Raw genomic sequence first — 27,341 nt, 5'->3', positions numbered from 1 at the left:
GTCGCTCAGTCGTGTCCGACCCTTAGCAACCCCACGGACTACAGCCAACCAGGCTCCTCCATCCATGGGATTTTCTAGGCAATAGTACTGGAGTGGCTTGCCATTGCCTTCTCCGAGCATAATCATAAAGAACCAATAAAAGCTTAGTCTGTTAAAAAAAAAAAGTGCTGGTGGATACCACAAGGAGAACATTTCTTCAGCAGTTTTTGCCCCTGTGTTGCATTATTCTGTTCCTGGGTAATATTTGTGGTCCCGTTTGGTGCCATGTGTTTCTGAATTCAGGTAATAAAATGTTTCTGTGCTTACTGGATCCTGTAGGTAAACCAAGTTTTGATATTATTTAATTTTAAAAGAATGAGAGTCTTTATAAACATATGTATAAATTATTTAGCCACAGAGCATAGCTTATTAAATAGCCATTACAGATGTGTTTCCTCTTCCCATCTCACCGTCCACAGTTCCAGCTAAACTTTAGGAAGTGAAAAATACAAAGTAGCTGGGAAAATGATTGTAAGAATTTAACAGCTGTATTTGAATGACTTAAATGTTTTAGAGTCAAGTACAAAATAAAAATTATCTGATTATTGTTTAATAAAATTTCTTAAAGATATTTAAATGAATTAGGTCTCTGAATTTGGCTCATTTTTGGAAATTATAGAGGGGCTTCACTAAATAAACATATTTATTTTCTTATATCTTAATTTCCCCAAATTTAACTGATAATGGTTTTGTGATAATGACAAGGTAGTTACTTTCACAATTCAGGGACTTTGGAGAGGTCTTTTTATAGAAACATATTTATCTCTCATTGAAGAAACAGTTTTAAAAGGGGGAAAAGTTATTGCTATATGTCTGAAAACAGCGAACATGTTTTCCCCTTTCTTACAGTGAATCAGATAGGGTGGGTTTTGAAGAGACGTTTTCTCATGGAGTTAATATTTGACTTGCCAGCTCGTTTGCATTTGGCTGACCTTGGGAACTCTGGCATGGCCATGATATCTTGTGAGATCTCCCACCTTTTGGCAATGGGAGGAAATATTTGAGGCTATGGCTTCATCAGAAGTCAATCATTATGATAATACATTCCCTGACAGCTGTGTAGGATTGATGCAACACATTGGTGAATGCTTTCTTTGAAGACTCAAATCCAGTGTGAAAACATTTTTTAATGAAAAAGATTTGTGGCACTTTCATAAAAGCTGGGCCTGCCCTGTTGATTTAGATAAAAATCATTTCCTCCCAACATCATAACCATTTTACTGTTCAGTGGTGCAGAAGGCATCATCAATAGTTAGTGAAATGTTTTGGATCATTTGGAATTGGATGACTGATAAAAATGAAATCTCCAACAGATTGTGCTGTGGTGGACTTCTTACAAGGGCAAAAATAAAAGTTATCACTACACTAAGAATTTTCTTAAGTGTTCTAATGATATGAACCATTTGGGTAAACATCTAATACAATACTGAATGTTTACAATTCCATTTAAGACTTTCATCATGCCTACTCTACTTTGGAATCTTAACTGTTTTCTCTTTCAGCTCTTAGGGAAAGGAAACACCACTTCTTTTACTGTTTAATGAATATTTATGAAGTCCTTTGACAATTAAGGGCTCATTAAAATTCACTTCAAAAGAAAAGAGATAAAACACTTTTAAGACCAGAGCAGAATGTGGTGGCAAATTGAAACTCACATCTCTCTCTCCTTCAAGTCAGAAACACTCTGCAAATGAACTGACAGTCTTAGTCCAGGTTCGATGCATGAGACAGGGTGCTCAGGGCTGGTGCACTGGGATGACCCAGAGGGATGGGATGGGGAGGGAGTTGGGAGGGGGCTTCAGGATGGGGAACACATGTACACCCATGGCTGATTCATGTCAATGTATGGCAAAAACCACTACAATACTGTAAAGTAATTAGCCTCCAATTAAAATAAATTAATTAAAAAAATAAAAATGATTGTAGGTTTAAATATGGGGGATGTATTTGATTATCACATGGTGACTGTGATTTTGTATTGACTATTGCCATGGTGAGTCTTTTTTCTGTAGATACTAGGAGATCCTATTTTTATATGGCATATCTGTTAATGGGAAGGAGATCAGTCTTTGTTTGGAGTCAGACTGCTTGTTTAAAATCTGTTTCAACTCTCGTTCTGTGACCTCGCACAAGTTGTCAGGGCTTCAGTTTCTGCATTTTAATATGGGGGAAATAACACTCTAGGACTCATAAGCTTGTTGGAAGAAGCAACAGAGTTATTGCAGAAAAACACTGAGGATAGTTCCTGGTGCATTAGTCTTCTCTGTTTTGAGAAGTCTTTTCTTTCAATTTGAAAAGACTTTGTTTCTCCTGGCTGAGGTTGTGTAAAGGAATAGTCATTGAATCCTCACTTCTTATGGGTAGCATTTTAGCTTCCTTTTTCATCTCTCTTTTTCTCCATTCTTTCTTCCCAGGACCCCAAGCCTCTGTGACTTGCCACTTACAGCTACCTAAGACTGCAGTCTTCTCTTAGTTCAAATATGTCACACAGAATATGAGGATACATAAATATATATTCAGTCATTTACAAAAGCACAGTCATTTACAAAAGCACAGTCTTTTTTGAGTGAGAAATTGCTAGAGTTAAGGTATTTTGAAGTGAGAGTACTTATAACGTCTTTGCTATTATTCCATGTATATCATTGTTATTTGGAAATGGAAATAAAGAATACCTGGACATGAAATCAGATAATGGCCCAGACAATCACATGCTGGCTCATCATCATTTTAAATTTGAAATGGAAGTATATGTTGGGAAGAGTAGAAGAGTACTAAGGAATCCACCCACATATTTCTCTTCCTAAGAAACTTAACATTGCAGAAGTAAGCACTGACTTGGAAACCAAAAATTTGTATTCTGTTGATAAACGTATTCCTCTCAAGAACATCTCACTGATTCTCAAGTAATCTTCCATCCTACTTTACACACTATAGGTCATAAGATTAAATTTGTCTTTGTAAAGTGCTAATTTCTGTTATTTAATGCAAACCATATCTTAGGGCAAGCCTCATAAATTGAATCAGTCATAGTTTCCACTGGAATTTTTGCTGCTTTCACTATCCACTCTTTACAGTCCATGAGAAGACCTATGCAAGATGTTGGACCTGTTTTACGGTAACTGAGTAAACTTTCGCTTCTAATAATTATTTTCTATTGAAAATGCAATGACTCTATTTACTATTTTTGAGAAGTGAAACTGCCTGATTTGATTGTTGTTAAATCTGTCTTTATGGTTTTTAGCCATCGAGTCCTCATTTTGGAGTGGAAACTTTCTAAAGAAGACACTATTTCTGTATTTTCTGTATAGATGCTCTGTACATTAATACTGCTCAGGCTGCTTTTGCTATAAAAAGGCTGTCATCTCCCAGTTCAGTGAGGTCTGTAGCTTCCTTCTCCCCTAAAGTCACTGTTAACAGCCATGAGGTGGATGCTGAGAGGTAAAAGATCAAAGTTGTAAAGTTGTCTAGTGCAGAGAGAGACAAGGAGACCCAGATGTTGATCTGTGAATGTCCTGCTGATGTAAAACAGACTTAGTTTTTCCGTATGGTTGGCAGAATGTTCAAAAAGCATGCATAAAGTTCCCAAATTGTACCAAGAAGTAAGAAAGGCCAGTGAATAATCTTGTCTCTATCCAAGAGTCCTACATTGATGTATAACCCTCCTTTCACGTCTGTGTCATCAAATTATAGGATGAACTGGTACTTTGCTGGAGGGATGAGCTTATTTTGTGCTCTTCAGGAATCCATTATGATAATGTGTGTGTATGTGTAATATATATATATATATATGTAAATATTATATACATGTTTTATGTATATATATTTGTCCTTATAAACCTACTTAGACTTATAAAATCTTATGTTTTAAAATGTTTTTATACTTAAAAACTTAAATATGTTTCCTTCAAAAATTTAAAAATGCTAAAATCAGAGTTGGATGAGAATGTGAGCTAATTAACACCAAACAGTGAATTTCTTTGATCAAAAATTTCAGTGACTAATAGTATACAAATTGTTTATATTTTCACTTTTCACTTTCACACATTGGGGAAGGAAATGGCAACCCACTCCATTGTTCTTGCCTGGAGAATCCCAGGGACAGGACAGCCTGATGGGCTTCCGTCTATGGGGTCACAAAGAGTCGGACATGACTGAAGTGACTTAGCAGCAGCAGCAGCAGCATACTGGACAAACTCCTTAAGGTACTGTTCTGAGTATTTTATGCATACAAATGAATAAATGCCATTGCCCTCACTTTACAGATGAGGAAGTTGAAGTTCCTGGAGGTTAAGTAAATTGTCTGAGGTCACACAGCTAATAATTCAAGTTAGTAATCAGTTGGGTGGCTCACATGTAAATAAATTGTAGTACTTGCCATAAGAAGGTGATAGTTGATAGGCCAGAATATGTGTGCAACTAACTGTTCTTCAAGGTAGAGTGAAATGTGTAACATGGCAAAGTTCCATGAGAAATTAAAAAAAGATGCATATACTTCTGATTCGGAACTGTAACGTAGATGATGGAAATGGAGGTGGGTATAGTCTGAAAATTATGAGCAAAGACATGGGAATATGAAAAAACCTGGTGAGTGTGGTAAATATGGACGGAGAGCTGGAAAGATAGGTTGAGTCAATTAATTTTCCTTTTTAGGTTACTGGGTCTTTGCTGCTGTTGGCAGGCTTTCTCTAGTTGTGGCCAGAGAGACCTACTCTCTAGTTTCATGCGGTTGTCTCATTGCAGTGGCTTCCCTTGTTGTGGGGCATGGGCTCTAGGGCATGCAGGCGTCAGTCATTGTGGTCCATGGGCTTAGTTGGCCTGTGACATGTGGGATCTTCCTGAACCAGAACTCAAACCTGGGTCCCCTGCATGGCAGGTGGATTCTTAATCCTGGACCACCAGGGAAGCGCAGGTTGAGTCAACCTTGCATGCCTTTTTAAGAGCTTTGGAATCAGAACTTTTTATTTCACTTCAGCGTTTTGATTTTTGCAAGTTTATGCATGTGTATTGCTATTTTTAGAAGATTACAGTGAAAATAATGACCATAGAAGTGGGAGAAAGATCAGAGATTTAATTCTTTATATGGCATAGCAAAACTGTCAGCTCAATCCTAAGACTTTATATCTGAGCCTCGGTCGTTTATAAAAATGGAAATAATTGTACCTGCGTTGCTAACTGTGGTAAGAAATATATGAAAATGTGTGAAAACTCTGAGAAGTGTTTTGCCTGTGGTAAGTTCTCTATAGCTTGCTTTCTTTCATTTGTGGCTGATTTCAGCAATTTTTATTTACTTCCTTGAAGCATACAAACCACATTGTGATAGCCATTGTATACAGTAAAGGGTTAATGGACAAGCCACTTTCTCCATGCAATTTTTAGATTGTCTTCATAACATTTTAAAGTGTGTGACCATATTATCTCTTTGTTCTTTTAATTTTCTTCCTTTTAAAAACATAGGACATTAGAGTCTGGTGAAGTTTTATAACTGGCTGTATATGATTATATATCAACAGAAGAGCTGAGATACATGATTAAATGTAAGCCAATTTTAAAATTTCGTAACACTGAATATGCTTATGTGTATAATTTCTGGATCTGTTTAAACACACATACATTTGTTCATGTAAGTATCTTGCAAAGCGTAAGTTCTGAAGATATAGAATATTGTTAAAAAGTAGTAGCTAATGCTGTCTAACAGTTGATAGCAACTTGAATATGACATACAAGGTCTGCTATTTTTAAGATGTGTGCTCAGTCATGACTGACTCTTCGCGACCCCTTTGAATGTAGCCTGCTAGGCTCCTCTGTCTGTGGAATTTTCCAGGCAGGAATACTGGAGCAGGTTGCCATATCCTTCTCCAGAGGGTCTTCCTGACCCAGGGATCTAACCTGTGTCTTCTGCATTGGCAGGTAGTTTCTTTACCAATGCACTATCATGTAAAGTGCTGTGAAGGCAAAGTTGATATGACATAGTAAATAAACCTTAATATGAGTAACTATTGTTGGTATACTTCATGAGTTGCATAATGTTCTATAGTTTTTTCTTTGAACAGTACTACATTTATTTATCACTGCTAGCAGGAGCCATGATAATGGAACGTCCATGTGATTTCTTCCAAATAGTGAAACTAATTTAAAAAACAAATTATAAAGTGGTTAAATTTGTTTGATGCTTTTGAACTGTGGTGCTGGAGAAGACTCTTGAGAGTCCCTTGGACTGCAAGGAGATCCAACCAGTCCATTCTAAGGGAGATCAGTCCTGGGTGTTCATTGGAAGGACTGATGCTAAAGCTGAAACTCCAAAACTTTGGCCACCTCAGGCGACGAGTTGACTCACTGGAAAAGACTCTGATGCTAGGAGGGATTGGGGGTGGGAGGAGACGGGGACGACAGAGAATGAGATGGCTGGATGGCATCACCGACTCGATGGACATGAGTTTGAGTGAACTCCGGGAGTTGGTGATGGACAGGGAGGCCTGGCGTGCTGTGGTTCATGGGGTCGCAAAGAGTCGGACACGACTGAGCAACTGAACTGAATTGAACTGAAATTTGTTTGAAAATTAGAAATATGAATTAGTACCTGTAGATAGTACCAATGATAAATTCTAGTAGGTCATAGAAAATAGTTATGTGTACATTTTTTTTTCCTCCAGTCACTTTCTTTTTTTATAGTTTTTAAAAGTTACTTTTAATTTACAGTTATTATAGAATATTGGCTATATTCATTGTATTGTACATCCTTGAGCCTATCTTGCACCCAATAATTTGTACCTCCTGCTCCCCCACATCTATACGGCCCCTCCTGCACCTCCGCACTAGTAACCAATAGGTTTTTCTCTAAATCTGTGTCTGCTTCTTTTTTGTTATATTCACTAGTTTGTTGTATTTTTTAGATTCCACATATAAATGATATCATATAGTATTTGTCTTTCTCTGTCTGACTTATTTCACTTACCTTAATGCCATCCAAGTCCATCCATGTTGCTCCAAATGTTAAAATTTGGACTTTTTTATGGCTGAGTAGTGTTCATTGTATATGTACGACATCTTCTTTGTCCATTTGTTTATTGATGGACACTTAGGTTGCTTCCATATCTTGGCTGTTGTAAATAATGCTATTGTGAACATTGGAATGAGTGTATCTTTTCAAATTAGTGTTTTTGTTTTCATGGATATATACCCAAGAGTGGAATTGCTGGGTCATGTGGTAATTCTATTCTTAATTTCTTGAGACACCTCCAAACTGTTTTTCATGGTGACTGCACCAATTTACTTTGCTGCCAACAGTGTACAAGGGTTTTCTTTTCTTCATATCTTAGCCAGCATTTGTTATTTATGTTCTTTTTGATGCTAGACATTCTGACAGGTGTGAGGTGATTCCTCACTGTGGTTTTGATTCGCATTTCTCTGCTGAGCATCTTTTCATGTACCTCTTGGCCATCTGCATTTCCTCGTTGGAAAAATGTCTGTTCAGTTCTTCTACCCATGTTTTAACTGGGTTGTTTGTTTTTTTGGTGTTCAGTTGTGTGAGTTGTTTATATATGTTGGATATTAATCCTTTATCAGTCATATCATTTGTGCAAATCGTCTGCCATTTAGTAAGCTGCCTTTTTGTTTTGTTAGTGGTTTCCTTTGCTGTACAGAAGCTTTTGAATTTAATTAGATCCCATTTGTATATTTTTTATTTAATTTCCTTAAGGAAATGGATCAAAAAGTAATTGCTGTGACTTATGTCAAAAAGTGTTTTGTCTAAGTTTTTCTTTAGGAGTTTTATATTATGTTATCTTACATTTGTGTCTTTTATCCATTTAACTGCTCTGTCTTTAAATTAGTTCTGGATTTTGGTAGTCACTTTATAACTTACGTAACTGGAGTGAAAGGTGTATCCTTTCCTGTGTTACGAACTTCACAGTCATTACCATCAAGTTTTAATCCACAGATTTCTGGAAAATCAAGGCAACCAACATTTATTGGGAATTTACTCTGTCTCAGTCACAGGGCCTATGCTAAGTGCTTTATATAGAACTTCATTCAATCTTAGCAATAACTACAAGAGAAGTAGACATGATTATTCCTGTTTTCAAGATGGAGAAATGGATGTGTAGACAAATAACTTGAGTTTTTCACAAGGTATAAGCTAATTAGCCAAGCTGGGCATGGTCTCTGGCCAACGTGTCCTCTTCTGTGAGTGCTGTCCAGGTTACACTGGCATCACAGACAATGTTTAGAACCTTCCTTTCACACTCCTGTTCCCATGTTTCAGTCCTTAGTGACCTAAAAAGTAATTTACTTGAATTCGCTCTGTCAAAGTGGGTCACAGTCTTTCTTGAGCTTGAAAAGTGTATGTAGAGAGGACAGAGGAAGTATCAGAAAAATTTAACTGCATTTTCACATTATGTTTTCAATTTTTAAAAGTGGAGATTTTACCAAACAGCAATCACAATAGAACATACACACACTCCCCTCTGAAATAACATCATAATCATAGATTTATATGAGATAACATCGTAGCTTCCCTCACATTAGATAATCCTTGAAACCTTCATGATAGGGAAGTTGTTCCACATAAGAGAGGAACAATTTATACATGCCTGCCAGTGCCAGGTACTCTTCTAGATGCTGAGGTTGTCATGGTTAAACCAAAGAAATATAACTCTTACTCTTTTAAAGTTTATACGCAAAATACATGTTTCATTTGAGTGTTAGTAACAGCACATTTGGGCTTCCCTGGTGGCTCAGAGGTTAAAGAGTCTGCCTCCAATGCGGGAGACCCGGGTTCGATCCCTGGGTCGGGAAGACCCCCTGGAGAAGGAAATGGTAACCCACTCCAGTATTCTTGCCTGGAGAATCCCATGGACGAAGAAGCCTGGTAGGCTACAGTCCACAGGGTCGCAAAGAGTCGGACACGACTGAGCGACAGAACGGAACGAAACAGCACATTTAAGACCTCGTATAAGAAATACTGTTTCGCCATACAATATTTTTAGGTGGGAAAGAAGATCTGCTAAGTGTATCCCTTGTTTAAGACCCTTCAGTATATAAAATCTAACTTTTCCTACGAACAACAAATGCTGGAGAGGGTGTGGAGGAAAGGGAACATTCTTGCACTATTGGTGGGAAGGTAAATTGATACAGCCACTGTGGAAAACAGTATGAGAGTTTCCTTAAAAAAAACTAGGAATAAAACCACCAGCAATCCCACTCCTAGGCATATACCCTGAGGAAACCAAAATTGAAAAAGACACATGTATCCCATTGTTCATTGCGACACTATTTACAATAGCTTGGGATTCCCTGGTGGCTCAGATGGTAAAGCGTCTGCCTGCAAGGCGGGAGACCTGGGTTCGATCCCTGGGTCAGGAAGATCCCTTGGTGAAGGAAATGGCAAACCACTCCAGTACTCTTGCCTAAAAAATTCCATGGATGGAGGAGCCTGGTGGGCTATAGTCCATGGGGTCACACAGAGTCGGACATGACTGAGCGACTTCACTTTTTTTCTTTCTTTCTTACAATAGCTAGAACATGGAAGCAACCTAGATTTCCATCGACAGATGAATGGATAAAGAAGTTGTGGTACATATACACAATAGAATATTACTCAAAAAAGGAACTCATTTGAGTCAGTTCCAATGAGGTGGATGAACCTAGAACCTATTATGCAGAGTGAAGTGAGTCAGAAAGAGAAAGATAAATATCATCTTCTAGCACATATATATGGAATCTAGAGAATGGTACTGAAGAATTTATTTACAGGGCAGCAATGGAGAAACAGACGTAGAGAATATACTTAAGGACATGGGGAGAGGGGAGGAGAGGGTGAGATGTATGGAAAGAGTAACATGGAAACTTACATTACCATATGTAAAATAGATAGCCAATGGGAATTTGCTGTATGGCTCAGGAAACTCAAACAGGTGCTCTGTATCAACCTGTGGGGTGGGATGGGGAGGGAGATGGGAGGGAGGTTCAAAAGGGAGGGGATATGTGTGTACCTATGACTGATTCACATTGAGGTTTTACAGAAAACAAAATTCTGTAAAGCAATTATCCTTCAGTAAAAAAATTAATTAAAAAAAATCTAAATTTTCATAATTTAGAATTGGTTGTTTCCTGCAGCATGAAGGAAAAATGGCTCTTTGCAGATCAAGAGACTTAAACTATGTTCAGATCAATACATGCACATAGTTAAAGTTAGAGAAAAGCTTGTTTTACCGTGGTCAACCTTTTCAGTATTCAATATGAAAAAAACACAGAACCATGCAGAAGAAACAGAAAATCGTGACTATGATAGCTTACAACCCAAAAGCAAAGCAGGCAAATATCAACCAGAACTCGTTAGTGCCACATTTAACAAATTCTTCTTCTCTTCTTAATTACTTCTCTGAGAATGTGAACTTTGTGTACCTGTTTATTTTACTTTCATATTAGTGAATCACTTTTTGTTTTTCTCAAGTGTTCATCAGTATTTCATAACTGGCAGCATCTAAGTTGTGACAGCTTAATTTTCAGTGCTCTGTGTCATTTATGTTTTAATTGATTGGCGGGATTGGGGGTGGGAGGAGACAGGGACGACAGAGAATGAGATGGCTGGATGGCATCACCGACTCGATGGACATGAGTTTGGGTGAACTCCGGGAGTTGGTGATGGACAGGGAGGCCTGGCGTGCTGTGATTCATGGGGTCGCAAAGAGTTGGACACGACTGAGTGACTGAACTGAACTGAAATTTATATTAATAATTGCTTTCATATCTGGCACATATAATATTTTTGTGAGCTATCTAGTTTTTCCAACTGAAAATCTCTCCTTAGATATCAAAAGGGTTCAGTAATAAATATATATATTTTACTCATTTTTCCTTCCTATAATTATCTCTTATGCTCATTCCCTTCTCTTCCACTATTGTTAAAATTTCTTAGCTATCTTAATATATACATAAATTTTAATATCTAGTGACCAGTAGTTTGTCATCTATATGGCAGTTCTCAAAAAATGATTCATAAGGATAGTAATAAGATTTATTATTAACATTTTCACTGATGATACAGAAGAGAAATAGTGGTTAGAACTGTTTATAGAACCTTAGCGCAAATGCAGACAGAGCAACAAACTGTACTTATATTCCTCACTGCCATGTATTCAGAGTAAAAACAAACCATCAGACGTGCCAACTGACCAAACACCAAACCAGCTAATCAAACACCCACCACCCTACACCAAGCAAAAAGCTTTATTATTATTTAATAATACCTTGATTAGATAATATCCTGAATGAAGCTGTTAAAATTATTATGTTTATTAAATTCCAGCCTCTGAGTGTATTTCTTTTTAATATTCTGTGTGACAAATGTGGAGAATACATAAATTCTTCAGCATACTGAAGACTGATGGTTACTAGACGACTTTTTTCATGAAAGGCAATTTTTACTATAAAGAATGACTGACAGACAAACTTGTTCTTCAGGCATGGACATTTGCAGATATATTCTCAAAAATGAACAGAGTGAGCTTCTCACTTCAGGGAAAACAACTGACAGTATTTATTGCTAATGATCAAATTCAAGTTTTCAAACAAAATTCAGGATCTACAAGCTTAAATCCACAAGATTGATCTGCATAACTGAGTGAACCACGATTTTTTTCTCTAGACAACTAGTGCCCATTGTTTCATCTTCATGCATGTATAAAAATTTGTTCCAAGTGTATGACAGACAGTAGATTTTAATTGATCAGATTATGGAAATTGCACTGATAGAGTTTCACACTCAAATCCAGCTTTGAAGAGATGTCTACTGTCCAGTGTTTGTGTACTACCCCACAATAACCACTATTATGAAAATCTACTAAAATATAGGTCTATTTCCATCTACATATCTGTGGCCATACATTCTTCATATGTCAGACACAATATATTGCAAAAAATATAATTCAGAAGCAGATACCCAGTTTCTTAAGTTCGACATTAAAGAGATTTGCAAAAATGTAAAACAGTGCTACATTTTTCATTTTTCTGAAAGCATGTTAAATTAAATGGGTTCCCAGGTGGCATTAGTGATAAAGGACTCACCTGGTGATGCAGGAGACATAAAAGACACAGGTTCGATCCCTGAGTTGGGAAGATTCCATGGAGAAGGGCATGGCAGCCCACTCTGGCATTCTTGCCTGGAGAATCCCATGGACAGAGGAGCCTGGTGGCCTACAGTCCATAGGGTTGCACAGAGTTGGACATGACTGAAGCGACTTGGCACACACACATACGTATTTAAAACTGTTCAGTTTTAATTCCTAATTTAGTAAATGATAGCTATTGTCCATAATAAAATTATGGATAAAATTTATCCATAAATAAAAATATGTTCTTAATAATTTTTAATTAGGGAAGAGAATCTTGAGAGCCAAACACTTGTGAGCTGCTGTCTAGAGGAGTCACTGCTTTTCAGAGTCACAGAGCTTAGAGTTTACCTCCCACCTTTGCTGCTCACTTGTTTGTTTTCAGAAAAATAACCTCTCCAAGCCCCTCATGTATAAAATGAGCGTTTTGAGGATTATATTGTATGAGATTTATCAACACATAATTGGGGATATATAAATGCATTTTTTAATTAAATACTTAATCCCCTTGAGCCTCCTTGAAGTGGAAGTCCCATTACTATGAAATGTTTGAGATATTAAAAAAATTAAGAACTGACCTAAGGTCACACAGCTAATACAAGGCAGTACTGAGATTCTTATATTTTATTAATATAGTATTCAATACCCTCTTCTTAGGCTATAGATGCAAAAAAGAATGTGTATCAGCAATGTGAAAGTTATGTGGAACCATACTATGTCTGAAGTAGGAGTGAGGTTAGAGAACACACTTTCCTACCATCTCCTTTTACTGATAAGGACATTCAGGGCACACAAATATATCATTGTGACCCCTGAATTGCTTTGAACCTGAAGGTATTTTTAACATAATTTTTATCATCCTTTCTTACCTCCCATTCTTTGCTTGGCTGGACTAAAAGAACTCAATTATCTTTGGCAAGAACTGTTCTTACCATCCCACACAGATGCCGATGAAAACAAAAGCACATGAAAGTAAGAAAGAAGCCAGAAAGGATATGGAAAATAACCACAACCTGCTGTGTCTACTGGCTGATCTGTTTTTATTTTGCTCTTTATTTTGATCTTTTTAAACCTTGAGAACTCAGTATTTGTTGGAAATTTAGCTGAAGTAATTTAAGAAGGGGATGTTTGGGGAGACTTGACACTGTAATTAAAAAGACAGAAGGAATTGGCCGTGTTTGGAACAGGAGAATGTATGTGCCAGTCAGCGCCAGACAACCCATCTCCGCAGCGCAGGCTGATAAGACTCCTGGCTAACACTCATTTGGTAATTTCTAGAGAGGAAGGCGTAGTTCTCTACTGCACATGCTAATGCTTCTCCTTCTCACCCACAACCCAGTGATACCTTACGGACACTGGTATTGAGGCTTGGTGCTGCCACTTTATTATGGTTATTCTTTCTTTGTTTCTTCATAATTTGCTCCCTTTTTACTATTACTTCATAGCGTTGAAAACATGAACTTAATATACTGTATCAGAGTAAAATCCAGCCTTTATTTAAACATAGCTTGTATAAATAATCAGCTCAAGGGAAGTGAATGTTATTTCCAGGCTATTCTATGTGTTAATTTAATTTTAGAAATTCCCTACTGCCATTCAGTTTGGGCCGTTTCTCCTGTCACCTTTCCCCTTTCTCTAATATAATGCAATCTCCTTTCAAATTTATTCAAATTCCTGTTTCAGTAAACTCATTAATGCAAGCCCACAAGCGTACATAATTTAGTATGCATGTAATATTCCCTAAATATGTAAAGATAGACATCAGCCTTAAAATATCTGCCTGAAAGTAGTTAGGTGAAGTCAGGGGCATCCATATATACCGCCATATTTATTATATAAAGTGCACGTACTTGTTATGAATGATTTTCTGTACTTGTTGCCATGACTAGTTATGATGTTAGGCAGTGGGAGGTGAGATGCCCTTTTTCCAAATTGTTTATTGAGTTAGGGGAGAACTGGAAGTAGTTAGTGATAGAATATGTAGTATTTTGGAATATTTGGGTCACCAGAGCAACCAGAGCAACTGCTGCTTTCTACGCAGATTCTTTTCTTTAGAAACACCCACTGTCACTCTCTTTGTTACCCATCCAGGGAATGCGGTCATGGGAAAAGCGGTCACTGTGTGGCACTGCTGTGTTAGGGTGTTGACTCAGGGTCATTTTCTTCATTGAGTTTCTAATCTAGACAGGTGTGTTTGGCTGAGTCTTTTCTTGTGACCTAATTCATTCACTCGTATTCCTTCCACAAACATATCCTGAGAACCTGTGTTTACTGTCTGTGCCTTATTTGGCCAATCATCACTGGGCTGGTTTTCCAAACAAAACTTTCTGGACATTCTGGAGATTTCCAAGTTGATAGCACAACTCGGGCTAGAAATCACAATTGCTTCACCTGTTTGGAATCCAGTTATCCTGTTATACGTGTGACTTGGCCTATTGTAAGATGAGTTGGTGCTTGGTTACATGTTTTGTATATAAGTTACTACATTTTGATATAATGGCACAAGCATCAACATCTCAGGTTTTCCTTTCAGAGTTCCTTTGCACTTTCTTCCCAATATACTCATTTTCTCTTTGTCCTAAAATCCTTTTCCAGCTGGGCTGATTTAGCCTGGGAAAACTGCTCTTTGTTCATAACCCAGGAAGGAACAGATGAAGGCAGACCATCCTCTGTGAGAAACTGGTCTCGGCTGTGCATCAGGGTATGTGAGAAGAGCTGGGACGCAGCAGACAAATGGCAGGGTGACTCCCCTGAGAGGACAAGTAAGGATGAAAGCTCCCAGTTAGGATGCGTGTCTTGAGTGGAGGGGGCAAACAGAGACATTTCACACCTGGTGTTTCCTGTCTTCTTGGTGGGAATGGGAGGGAAGAAAGGAGACATCTGGATCTTCAAGAACAGTGAAGTTTTTGAGAAGCCATTGTGGGTTGGGAGATAAGAAATGAGGATGGAAGGTGGGAAAGAGTCTCACATTTTTTTTTAGACAGGACTGTTGTGCTCATACACTCGAGTGGAGGGCCCCTGCCTTTGTTTTCCCCGTGCTGAAGACCTCAGGGTTTGCTGCTACCGAGAAGAAAAGTAAAGCCGAGAAACTTGGCTTGTGTAGACACGCAGTTTAAGAGCACATTCATCAGCCACTGCCGGTTGTGCTGAAGTGGAGAGTGCCCCATGCGTCCTGCTCTGAGCATCAGCTCTTGGTCCGACTCAGAGCCTGGGTGATGGACTGAGGAAAGGAAAAAATGCTCTAAAAGTTACTGTTTTTTTGAGTATTGCCTGGGGAGGGTGTTCAGCAGTGAGACCTTGTTTGAGGTTTGGAAAAATACTAAGGCTACCTGGCAAGAAGATACAAGTTTTATGGTAATAATCTGCTACTTGTGTATCTTCATTGTGAACGTACTTGTAGGATGCATGTGTGTGTATGTGTGCAAGAGAAAAGGAAAGCTTATGTAAAATAGTAAATCTTTGGAATGAATGTTTATATTGTTGATGTGAATTTTTAAAGCCTAAATTGATACGTTTACCTCTCAATCATTAATAAAATCAGAAATCTTTGACTAGTAAGTCTCTTTAGTGGTAGGCAGAATTTTTCTGATCTTGATTCATTTAATAGCAAGAATTTCCTTCTAGTCACTAAAAAAGATTAAGAACATGTCACGTGTAAGTTGCTGTCTGAGTTTAATATAGGTTTGAGTGGCTAACTACAGTTTTTTGGTTTTTTTTTAAAACACAGGCACTGGTAGTTTCAGAATTGAAATACTGTTTCCATCTTTCTGTCTCAGGCTTGGTTTCCTCAAGACCAGGTGGCTATTAATGTGAACCAGTTTTTCTTAAGCATTTGTTACTGATATCCTAACGTTTGGTTTTTTGTGGGTTGTCGTAGTTTTCTGATGTGACCAAAAACTTAATGTTTATTGATATCAAATATTTTATTGTTGTTCAGCCTGCTGAATTGTCAGTGAAGTAGAACAGAAGAGGTGATATTGAAGAAAACATTAAAGGTTTGTTAAGAGGTGGCAATAAATGTGGTATTACTAGCAGAGATGCTTTTGAACAATACTGCTAAGGAATAGGTCTAATGAGATTTGGGATGTTGTTTAAAATTAGTCAGCGTTAGGGTAATGTTCTTTCAGGGAGCGTTTGTAATGCCCACAAGAATGTGTCAGTGGAGTGATCAGATTCCAGGCGAACCTTCAGTTGCTTTCAGTAGTTGACATAACACACACCTGTGTGTTCTCTTCTCTGACCTCAAAATTGTTTTGAAAAACTTCTGACATCTGGAAGTGTGAAAAAAATCAGATTTTGATTTGTTTTCTGACAAGGGGGAAGAATAAGTTCTAAATGTAGTATGTTTTACTTGTATATGGTACTTGCAGAAAGCGCCATGTTTATCTCATAGCCTTCTAATCAAGTATGGAATAAAACCTCTGAGTTACATGATAGATTAATATTTTTCTTATAGCATTTTAACATGCTAGAGATGGAAATATGTATATACATACATATTTGCATAATATTTTAAATGTAGATAAATGAACAGTTGCACTCAGTTGTATTTCTTTTTCTTGGAAGGAGTCATTTAGGAATTTTCTATCAAAACAAATTGTTTGTGAATAGAAATAGTGCTGATAAGAAAACTGACCCAGTTCAACTTTAAGTTTTACATAGTGACAGGTAAAGCTTTCCTTGATAACATATATTTGCTCAACCTCAGTATTACCATAAATGCTGTCACTTAAAAGAAAATATCAAGTATCAATAAATTTTCTTTGAACTTGAACTACTCTGCAATAACTTTAGTAACTGAATCAGTTGGTCTTTTAAAATATATGCTTTATGTTTTATATATTATATTATAAAGTGCTTAATGATTTTGTATGCTCTGGTATCCTAGATTGATTTTTATTAAATCTGCAGATTTTTCTTTTCACAATTAAGCTTCACTTGGTTTGGCATCAGCAGCTTATTCTTTGCAGTCTATTTAATTGAATAGCTTCTGCTGTTTATCCTAAAATGCAGATAAATGGCTTTCAGCACACTGTTTATAGTTTAGTAGTTCCTGAAGTGAGTCAACATTATCTGCTAGCGTCTACATGTCATAACTAATGATCTCTCTGCTTATACTTTCTTGCTGGTGAGGAGACACTGAACTCTATAGAGGGGAAAGCCCTGAACACTTGGGGGTGGGGGGCTTATTTAGGATGGCGCCTATCGAATAGATTTCTTTCCCCCTTATTGGTGTGAAATCGGAAGAGAAATATTTTCTTTACCATTGTTTCAACTGCACAAAAACAATCACAAAGTCCTGTATTCTAAGGACTGGGGTGAAAAATTGGGGGGATGTAGCTACTAGAGGGATTTGTTTTATTCCAGATTCTCTCTCTAATCAATAATTAGCACAATTCTGATCCTTTCCTGGCCAGGCTGTTTGATATAATGGTAGAGAAGGAGAGCCACTGGGAAATTTTCATGTTACCACCAAATAGTTACTGTGGTTTCAGTGATGAAAGCAAATAGTTTTTTGTCTGCAAAGAAAGATGAGAAGAAAATATGTAACCTTCATTGTTGAAAATAAATAACTATCATTTATCACAAGTGAGGTCTATTCATTCTGAAAGAACTTCATGCTCTTTCTTTAAGGAAAATACAAAAGTCAATGAGACTACTTCACTCCTACTGAGGATCAGCAGGCTTGATGGCTGTTACAGTTAAAGCTGACAAAATTTTGCCAATCTTTGATTCATTAAAAAATGAGAATTCTTGGCTCCCATACTGAATATCTGAGTTTTTAAGTAGAGAATAGGACCTTCTGTAGGTGAACTTAGAAAAAGACATCTTAATAACTGAAGAACAAATTCTTTAATTTTGGTAAAATATTTTGCTTGATTTTAAATATTCTTTGTCAAAGTGGGAAACTTTCTAACTGAAGTGGTCATTTAAAATAGATACTGTCCTTTTTTCCTATATTGATGTTGTTGGGAGTACTTTGGTCATTTAAATAGAACATGAGTAAGTATATATTTTTTATTACTCTGATACTGAAATTTAAAATCATATACCAATTTATAAAAATATTTCAGGGTGAAAAATAAAACATTATACACAGAGACATGTCTGCCTTTTGTTGGTGTGACTGAGAATAACCATATTTGTGTGAGAGAGTTACTTGTAACATCTTAGATTCAGGGTTTTTTTGGAGGGTTTAGTTATCTTGAGATACCATATTGATAGTTATTTTAAAAAGGAGAAAGAAAACAATTTTACTTTAGAATATGATGTATGGGCAGGTAATTTTTGGCATCATTGAGGAGTTACAAGTTGGATGAAGAACTACAAAGAAGGAAAATTTGAAGGTAAGATCAGACTTTTCAAAACCTGGGTCACTTAGTCTGCTAGGCTTTATACAATTACAAAATTTAAAAAGTAAGATTGCTTTTGAAGAATGTTTTGAAAACTGAAGCCATTTGTTTATTGAAAGAGGGAAAACTTGAGAAACATCAGGCCAGAATGTTCCGATGTATGTCATACCCAGATTTAAGATAATAAAATCATTACAATAACATAGTCTCAACTCAGATCTTTCCTTGGTGTTTCTGTTCAAACATCAATAAGACTTTTGCCTTTGACAACCTTATTCCAACAAATCAAACAAAGCTGATGGTGGTTCAGAATCTCAATACTATTTTAATGGTCAATTAAGTATAATTTCAGAAAAAAAATTTTTTTGTACTTAAACATCAGTAGCCTATAGATATTTTTTGCTAGTCATATAAGTACCCAGAGCCCAATCAGTTTTCTTGTTTCGTTCAGATGCACAGACCAGAGTACGGGAATAGTTAGGAAAATATTAATGCAACGTTTTGTTGCATACTACCACAAACTTTGGTCCTTCTCCAGTTAGCCTCACAGTGTTATCTGGAACTTTAAATGCAGTATTATCTTTAACACTGCTGTCCAAATATAAAGGAAAGCTCTAAGACTTGTCAGGTTCTAATGAGAGAAAATGCTTTTATGACCATAGGAATTTCCTTTGACCCTATTACTCCTAATATATATCATATGGAATTTTTCTAGTATTTTTATATACTGCTTTTCTTAGTAGATAATTAGTGTCTAATTAATGAAAGCAAAAAATATTGTTAAACATATGTATATATATGTAAAATTTTAAATTGATATATTTATTTCAACTCTTTTTGTATATATAAATGAATGTTTTGTTTTTTAACCATCTGCTACTAGGAAAGGGTGTCTGGTTTTTGGGTAAGTTTTTAGATTATTTAAAATGGCATGGACACTGGCCTAGGGAACAGATGGTTTTGTGTTTATATAGAGTGTAAATAGAAAAATAGTGAAAATTTTGGTATGAGTGAATGGTCAGCAGCCCTTTTATGACAAAAGAACAACAATAGCAGAAAAAATAAGTTTTATTCACTCTCCTGGATTAGATTTTAAGGTTTATGAGTTAGTGGCCATTTCTTCTTCACCTCTGTGAAATCAGAGTGCTTTGTAGATAGCTTTGTGTATGATAAATATTTCTTAAATCAATTTGGACTTGCCAGCAATTTAATGCTGGTTAAAATATTTTATTCTGTCTTAAGCCACCCATGATGAATAAGATAGTTGTGTTTCAGATATAAATTTTATATAAGAAATTCTGAATCAAGTCCAGTGATATGGTGGGCTTAATAAAAAGATAAAATTAATGGTAATCATTTGGTTTCAATTTTGCCAGCAAAAGGAGTTAGACATCTAGAATAGGTAAACCTCTTTAAAGAAAGATTTTTAAATGTTTGTATAGCTGATCAATTTGTGAAGTTATGCTTATTTTAAAGTAAACCCAAGAGTTGCATGTTGATGTACCATTCTAAATGTCAAAAGGATAATGTCAAAAATAGATTTCTAGATACTTGCATGTTTTTCTGCCTTGCGTATAATCAGAGGCAGCTTTGAACCATCTGGAAATGTTACATAATACACTGTGGTCAATGACTTTTTTCTTTTCTTTTTATTTATTTTTTTGATTCTAAGGTTTCCTTTCTCTTTCACCTTTCCACTGTCATATGCCATGTATCTTGAACATAGCTCAGTGCCTGACCAGAATAATCTCTCTTGCCAGCTCATAATCAAAGGGAGTACTGAGAAAAACAGCTGAGCTGTATTAGGCAACCACCGTCTGGACTGCATTTCTTAACTGGTGAATAACACATCACAGGTGCAGGATTAGCACTGCCTACGGTGCTGGGCTCTTTAGTGGACACCCCTAGCAGTTCTGTGCATCCTCCTCGTGTCTCATCCCAGGGAACCTGGCAACGATCTTAGCAAGAGTACAGAAATCACGAGTGAGTAGTGGGAGATGCTTTTTATCTTACAGAGGCTGCTTTTCCCCCTCCAGAAATGTAAGCCAGAGCGGTTAAGATGCTTCTGGCACACACAAAAGAGATGATGGAACTTAGTCCTTCTTGGCATAGAGGGTGGAGAACAGGACAGTTCAGGGGGTTTAAAAATATTGTACATGAAAATTACTGTACATGAGAAGATAGTTTAGCTTAGCTGTCCCTGCAGTGTTTGATTGAGGTTACTTTTAAACTGTGAAATATCTTGCATATATTATTTTAACTTCTGTGTCGTCTGTGTGTTGAAGTGGGGGCCTGTGTTTACCCCTACACATTTTCCAGTACGGTCATGGTTAAAATCAAGTGTTATGGCTGTGTAAAGTCTTTGTGGTATAATTTGTTGTTTTTGACGTAGTAAATTCTGTTGCTATCTGTGACATGTAAGTCTCAATTCATAGATTATAGAAGTCTAAGTTACTTTCTTGCAAGTACAATATTTACAATATAAAAATATTTTAAAGTATAAATTAATGATTTAAATATTAGAAGGAATCAGTGTTTTGAAGATTTAGTTTCTAAATCATTTACTTTAATCAGGAAGGTTATAAATTGTTTTATAGTAAAGTATACAGTCAGATAAACTAAGGCAAGTATATTTTAGTAATTCATGTCATTTTTGCTATCTTAGAAAACTTTTCTATGAATCATAACACGTAATTGTAAACAGAGCTGTGTAAACAGCATTGCAGGTTTTGTATGGTTGTTTCTTTAGTTTTTCTGTTTAAACTCCATATAATAGCTTTCTAATATTCAGATTTTGTTTTAACTGATTTTGCTGCAGGTTATCATTATTCCATGTTGTTTCATCATAGACCTTTAAACTCGTTGGTGATAATAGTAGTTAATATTAGTGTATTGTAATTTAAGTTTTAAAATATACATATTCTATTTTATTCCTCAAACATTTAAACATTTGAAATAGCGATATATTTGCATTTTTAAGGTCAGTAAACTCCTCACTAAAGTATCCTTTAACCATTATCCAATTAGAGGATACAGAAAGGATTAGAAGCAGAGAGAGATCCTAAATGCTTTCCAGGTTTTTTCTTTGGGGAAAAAGAATAGCATGAACCTGGTGATTTGGTTTCTGATCTGTCTGGCTTCATTGTCACTTCTCTTCTTTACATAGATGTCTGTTCAAAGTAGGTTTACACATCAAGCTGTCCTGGGAGTGCTTTGCAAAGCTGTGGAGTAAGTTTTGGTGTGATGGCAAGTAAAACATCCACTTTGATTAGCTTCAGAACTCTGTGAAACAGAGCATTGATAGAAACATCACTGAATAAAACCAAAGCTCCTGGCTTGGCAGTTTGCCATGTCCTGGTGGACATTATTGTCAAAGAGGCTGTGGTTCAGTTTCTTTTCCAAAAATGTGGATTTAAACAGACATACTAAGTATTTTGAAACACAGAGATATTTTTGACCTTTAAAATGATCCTATTAGCTGTGATTATGCTTTTTTATGAATATAGATTCAGTTTGATGTTAAACTATCTTTAAACACGGTGGTTACTTGTAAAGTTTATTATTTCTTATATTGACATTTTTACTAAGATACTTGTAATCATGTTGTGTGTTAGAGTGTTTTCAAAGGTTTTTAATATCTGTGAACATTTTGGTTGAGCTTCTCAAAACTCAAAAGCATTAAAACCTGAGGGAAAGGTTGCTACTGTTTTACCCTTAAAGAATATAAATGTGATGTCCAAAGAACTATAACTCCTATTATAGTCAATTATGATGCTTACTTGGGCTTATAACTCTATATTAGTTACCTGGAAAACAAATGTACATGTTGTATGGCCCCATTTATGTGATGTTCCATTTTTTAATGATTTGCTCAACATATAGCATCTCAGAATATAAAACACTTGAATTATTGAAGTTTTCACTTTTTACACAGATGTTGTAGGGTCTCTGGGCAGAGTTTGCATGATATAAAATGTTGATTTGATTGTCTTACAGAAGCTGAGTGATGTGGTGATATGGATGTGTTAAGTATAGTGAAGAGAGAAACAATTGCCAGCAAATGGAAACATTTATAACAAAATATTTTATTATGAAGGCCCTGGTTTCTATAGTGGTCCAGCATGTCTCTATCATTGTAAAACTAATGTGTTTTTCTTACCCTATTCAGTAGTGTCAACAATGAACCACTGAAATGAAACAACTGTCAGAATCCCTGGTTTTGGTGCTTATGTTTTCCATAAACGTTATTGGTTGATTGCTGCCACTCCTGGTCATCTTCCCTCTGTGTCTCCTCCCTGAGACGCAGTTATGTTTGACAATTCTGTGTGGCATTATGACATCCGTTTGATTGCTTGCATGCACTGTTTGTGGTTTCCCGTATGTCGTTGATTTGTCTCACTGTGTTCCACATGCAGTCGATTCGTCTCACCAGCGAGATTGCTCTGTTGCTGAAGGCACTTGCAGGGCTCTTGGCCATTGTGTTATGTAGATGGAGTGAACTCAATGATTCATTTTTACCACAGGGAAAAAAGAAAATGAATAACAGTGTATTAGCCACGAACAAACTATCCGTGTTTCTTAAACCGAAAAGCTCAATATTTTTATAGACTTTGTGTGTGCAGTGATGAACCTAAAAAGGCAGAAAATGGAAATAACGCAAAAGAAAGGGGAATTGAAGGAAAGAGAAATCAGGACGAGTGAAAGGATTGGGAGAGAAGAAAAGGAAGAGAAGTAGAAACGTTTAGGAGATGACGCCTTAGAGAAAAGGAGCAAAGACAGTTGAGTGAGGGAAAGAGAAAAGTATGAAGAAAAAAGCAAAAGAAAAAAAAGGCAAAACCCAGAAGCTTCAGCAGTACAGACGACAGTGACAATTTACTATCATTCACTCTTAGTATGTGCAGGGAACTTTCTTTGAAACAGCTCATCCAGTTCTCATAGCAAGCCAATGTGTGCTGACACTCTCCACAGCCTGTTAGGGACGTTGAGTGACTTGCTAAGGCCACAGAGCAAGGCAATAGCTAAGCCGGGTTTGAACTGTTTTACCCTATATCCTGGTCAAGTCTGAGTCCACTGCTAGGTGATCACACATGACACGGTTTCTCACTTGGCATTCCATGCCCTTCTATAGAATGCTAGCCCCTGGACTCACCACCAACAAGCCTCCCTTGTCCCTCTCTTCTGTGACTTCTGAGACTCTTGAAGGAGAAGGACACTTCTGAGCAGTTAACATCACTATTAATAATTGAAAGTCTACTCTTTCTTTATAATGCATGAGATTTTGCTTTGATATTTTTGTTTCTAAGTTGTACTTATATTTTGTTTTCAAGAGTTTAGGCACATATTCCAACTTTTTATTAATGATTGAGTTTCATGTTGTTTATATATATATTTTTAAATTCTGTTGCAAACAGCATAGAAAGCTTGTTTGAAAATGTCTTAGTGTAAAAGAGGGTTAGGCAGTGAAAATTGAAGTCAGGACTTTTGAATATGCTTGTTAGATAGTAAATTAAATTATTAAATTGAGTTAAATGATTCAAGGCTTAGGTGATAAAAATAAAAATAAGTTATCTATTTAAACCCACTATTCAGGATCACTAAAGCATGAAAATTAATATTATTTTCAAACTCTGATTCACGTTTTATTCCTGTGTATTATAGGTTTTTGTTTTTAACCAGTATACTCTTTAAACCAGTTTTGGTTGAGAAAGGAAATGGGCATTGATTCACATTATTTATTATCATAGCAGTGTGGATAGTGGTAGAATGGATCATTCTCAAAGCACTACTGGACACTTCAGTGCTTTCGTATTTTCTTCCACTAATCTTTTTACCCAAGATACTTGAAGTACAAACTTGTATGATATGAATTTCAGTTTCTCTTCTTGCTCCGGCCTGCCCTCTGGTGAAGATGAGGTAGAACAGAGAAGACACTCAAAATTTTGTTAATTTTTGAGATATTTGGAGATCTAAAAAGAAAAAAAAAAGAAAGAAAATGAGAGCAAAATAGATTACTAGTAGATTCTGTGGCACCAGATAATTATATGTCATCTTTAAATGAGATTTGAAGAGTCACAGCTCTTTTTTGAACATTGTATATTTGAGATTTAACTTTCTTGAATTATCCCTATTCATAAAGATTGTTCTCTATATGTTTTAATGTGACAGTGGATTCTAATATTCTCTTCACTGTGACGTATAAAACAATATGTATATCACAAACTTAAAATGATTTATTGTATTTTTGAAATGACAAGAATGTTACCAAGAAAAAAAAGCAAAACTTAAGTTTAGCTAAAATATACTTTAAGATATAATAAATGTACTGTAGAATAGGGCTTCCCTGGTAGCTCAGACGGTAAAGCGTCTGACTACAATGCGGGAGACCCGGGTTCAATCCCTGGGTCGGGAAGACCTTCTGGAGAAGGAAATAGCAACCACTCCAGGATTCATGCCTGGAAAATCCCATGGACTGAGGAGTCTGGTGGGCTACAGTCCATGGGATCGCAAAGAGTCGGACACAACTGTGCCACTTCACTTCACTGTGGGATATGACCTGTTTAGCCAAAGCCTTTGACTGTGTCGATCACAATAAACTGTGGAACATTCTGAAAGAGATGGGAATCCCAGACCACCTGACCTGCCTCTTGAGAAACCTGTAGGCAGGTCAGGAAGCAACAGTTAGAACTGGACATGGAACAACAGACTGGTTCCAAATAGGAAAAGGTGTACGTCAAGGTTGTATATTGTCACCTTGTTTATTTAACTTCTATGCAGAGTACATCATGAGGAACGCTGGGCTGGAAGAAGCACAAGCTGGAATCAAGATTGCCGGGAGAAATATCAATAACCTCAGATATGCAGATGACACCACCCTTATGGCAGAAAGTGAAGAGGAACTAAAAAGCCTCTTGATGAAAGTGAAAGAGGAGAGTGAAAAGGTTGATTTGAAGCTCAACATTCAGAAAACAAAGATCATGGCATCTGGTCCCATCACTTCATGGGAAATAGATGGAAAAACAGTGGAAACAGTGTCAGCCTTTATTTTTGGGGGCTCCAAAATCACTGCAGATGCTGATTGCAGCCATGAAATTAAAAGACGCTTGCTCCTTGGAAGGAAAGTTATGACCAACCTTGATAGTATATTAAAAAGCAGAGACATTACTTTGCCAACCAAGGTCCGTCTAGTCAAGGCAATGGTTTTTCCCGTGGTCATGTATGGATGTGAGAGTTGGACTGTGAAGAAGGCTGATCGCCGAAGAATCGATGCTTTTGAACTGTGGTGTTGGAGAAGACTCTTGAGAGTCCCTTATACTGCAAGGAGATCCAACCAGTCCATTCTAGAGGAGATCAATCCTGGATGTTCATTGGAGGGACTGATGCTAAAGCTGAAACTGCAATACTTTGGCCACCTCATGCGACGAGTTGACTCACTGGAAAAGACTCTGATGCTGGGAAAGGTTGGGGGCGGGAGGAGAAGGGGACGACGGAGAATGAGATGGCTGGATGGCATCACCGACTCTGTGGACATGAGTTTGAGTGAACTCCGGGAGTTGGTGATGGACAGGGAGGCCTGGCGTGCTGTGATTCATGGGGTCGGGAGAGTCGGACACGACTGAGCGACTGAACTGAACTGAACTGAACTGACTGAGCCTTTGTAATTGAATGGAAGTCACACTGTTGCATGATGATCATTTTATTGCATGATGATCATTTTTATTTCATGAAGTTTGAGCAGTTTGCCTGAAAAATCTGTAAATCTATCTATGAAAATATGTGTTGAAGTATGTTCTTTCTGTACTTGACAGTTTTTTAAAAAAAATAAATGGATGTTAAATTTTGTCAAATGCTTTTTATTCATTTGTTGATATGAAATGATTTTCATCCTTCATTTTGTTAATATGGTGAATCGCATTGGTTGACTTGTGGATATTATAACATCCTTACATCCCTGGAGTAAATCTCATTTGATCATGGTGTATGATCTTTTTAATATATTGTTGGATTCGACTTGCTAATATTTTGTTGAGGATTTTTAGATATGTTCATCAAGGACATTGACCTGTAATTTTCTTTTCTTATGGTGTCCTTGTTTGGTTTTGGTATCAAAGAAATTCTGACTTCATAACATGATTTTGGAAGTGTTTCCTCCTCTCCTGTTTTTAGAAGAATTTGAAAAGGATTGGTATTAATTCTTCTTTGGATTTTTGCTAGAACTGACCAATGAAGCCATCTGAAACTAGACTTCTGGTTGTTGGGAGGTTTAAATTCTTGATTCAGTTTCCAGATCTTCCTAATAGCTACATAATCTTTTGTGTACTATACACAAAAAATTAACTCAGAATGTATTAAAGATATGAATGTAAGACCTGAAACTGTGTAACTCCTCAAAGAAGACATAGATGATAAGCTCCTTAACATAGGTCTTGATGATTTTTTTGGATTTGACACCAAAAAGGACAAGGAAAAATAAATGAGAGGGACTGCATCAAAAAAAAAAAAAAAAAGCTTCTGCACAGAAAAGGGAAACCATCATCAAATGAGAAGTGAACCTACTGAATAAGAGAAAATATTTATAAGACGTATATCTGATAAGGAGTTGATGATCCAAAATATATAAAGAGCTCATACAGCTCTTCCCTGGTGGCTCAGTGGTAGAGAATCTGCCTGCTAATCCAGGAGACATGGAAGGCGTAAGTTTGATCCCTGGGTCTGGAAGATCCACTGGAGAAGAAAATGGCAACCCATTCCACTATCCCCTAGATGGGGGAGCCTGGTGGGAAACAGTCAGTAGGGTCGCAAAAGAGTCAGACATGACTTAGCAACTGAACAACATACAACTCAG

At 36.7% G+C, this 27,341-nt stretch overlaps 1 protein-coding gene across 7 annotated transcripts in view; it reads left to right on the top strand.

The window, feature by feature from the left end:
- Positions 1 to 27,341, top strand: part of BMPR1B (bone morphogenetic protein receptor type 1B) — a 228,708-nt gene that overhangs the window by 144,782 nt on the left and 56,585 nt on the right. The window contains exon 1 of one of the 7 annotated variants that reach the window (XM_088836217.1): positions 4,947 to 5,573. The exons of the other annotated variants lie outside the window; for them this stretch is intronic. Within the exon in view, the coding sequence (XP_088692343.1) occupies positions 5,564 to 5,573 (10 nt within the window). The 5' untranslated portion in view covers positions 4,947 to 5,563. Of the gene's footprint in view, positions 1 to 4,946; positions 5,574 to 27,341 lie in introns of those variants that run through there. 7 annotated transcript variants of the gene reach the window in all.

The sequence above is a fragment of the Moschus berezovskii genome, chromosome 5 (genome assembly GCF_049115385.1).
Source record: "Moschus berezovskii isolate FMDL1 chromosome 5, NW_MosBer_1.0, whole genome shotgun sequence".
NCBI lineage: Eukaryota > Metazoa > Chordata > Mammalia > Artiodactyla > Moschidae > Moschus > Moschus berezovskii.
The sequence above is the reverse complement of the archived record's forward strand: the minus strand, read 5'-3'. Positions and strand labels throughout refer to the sequence as shown.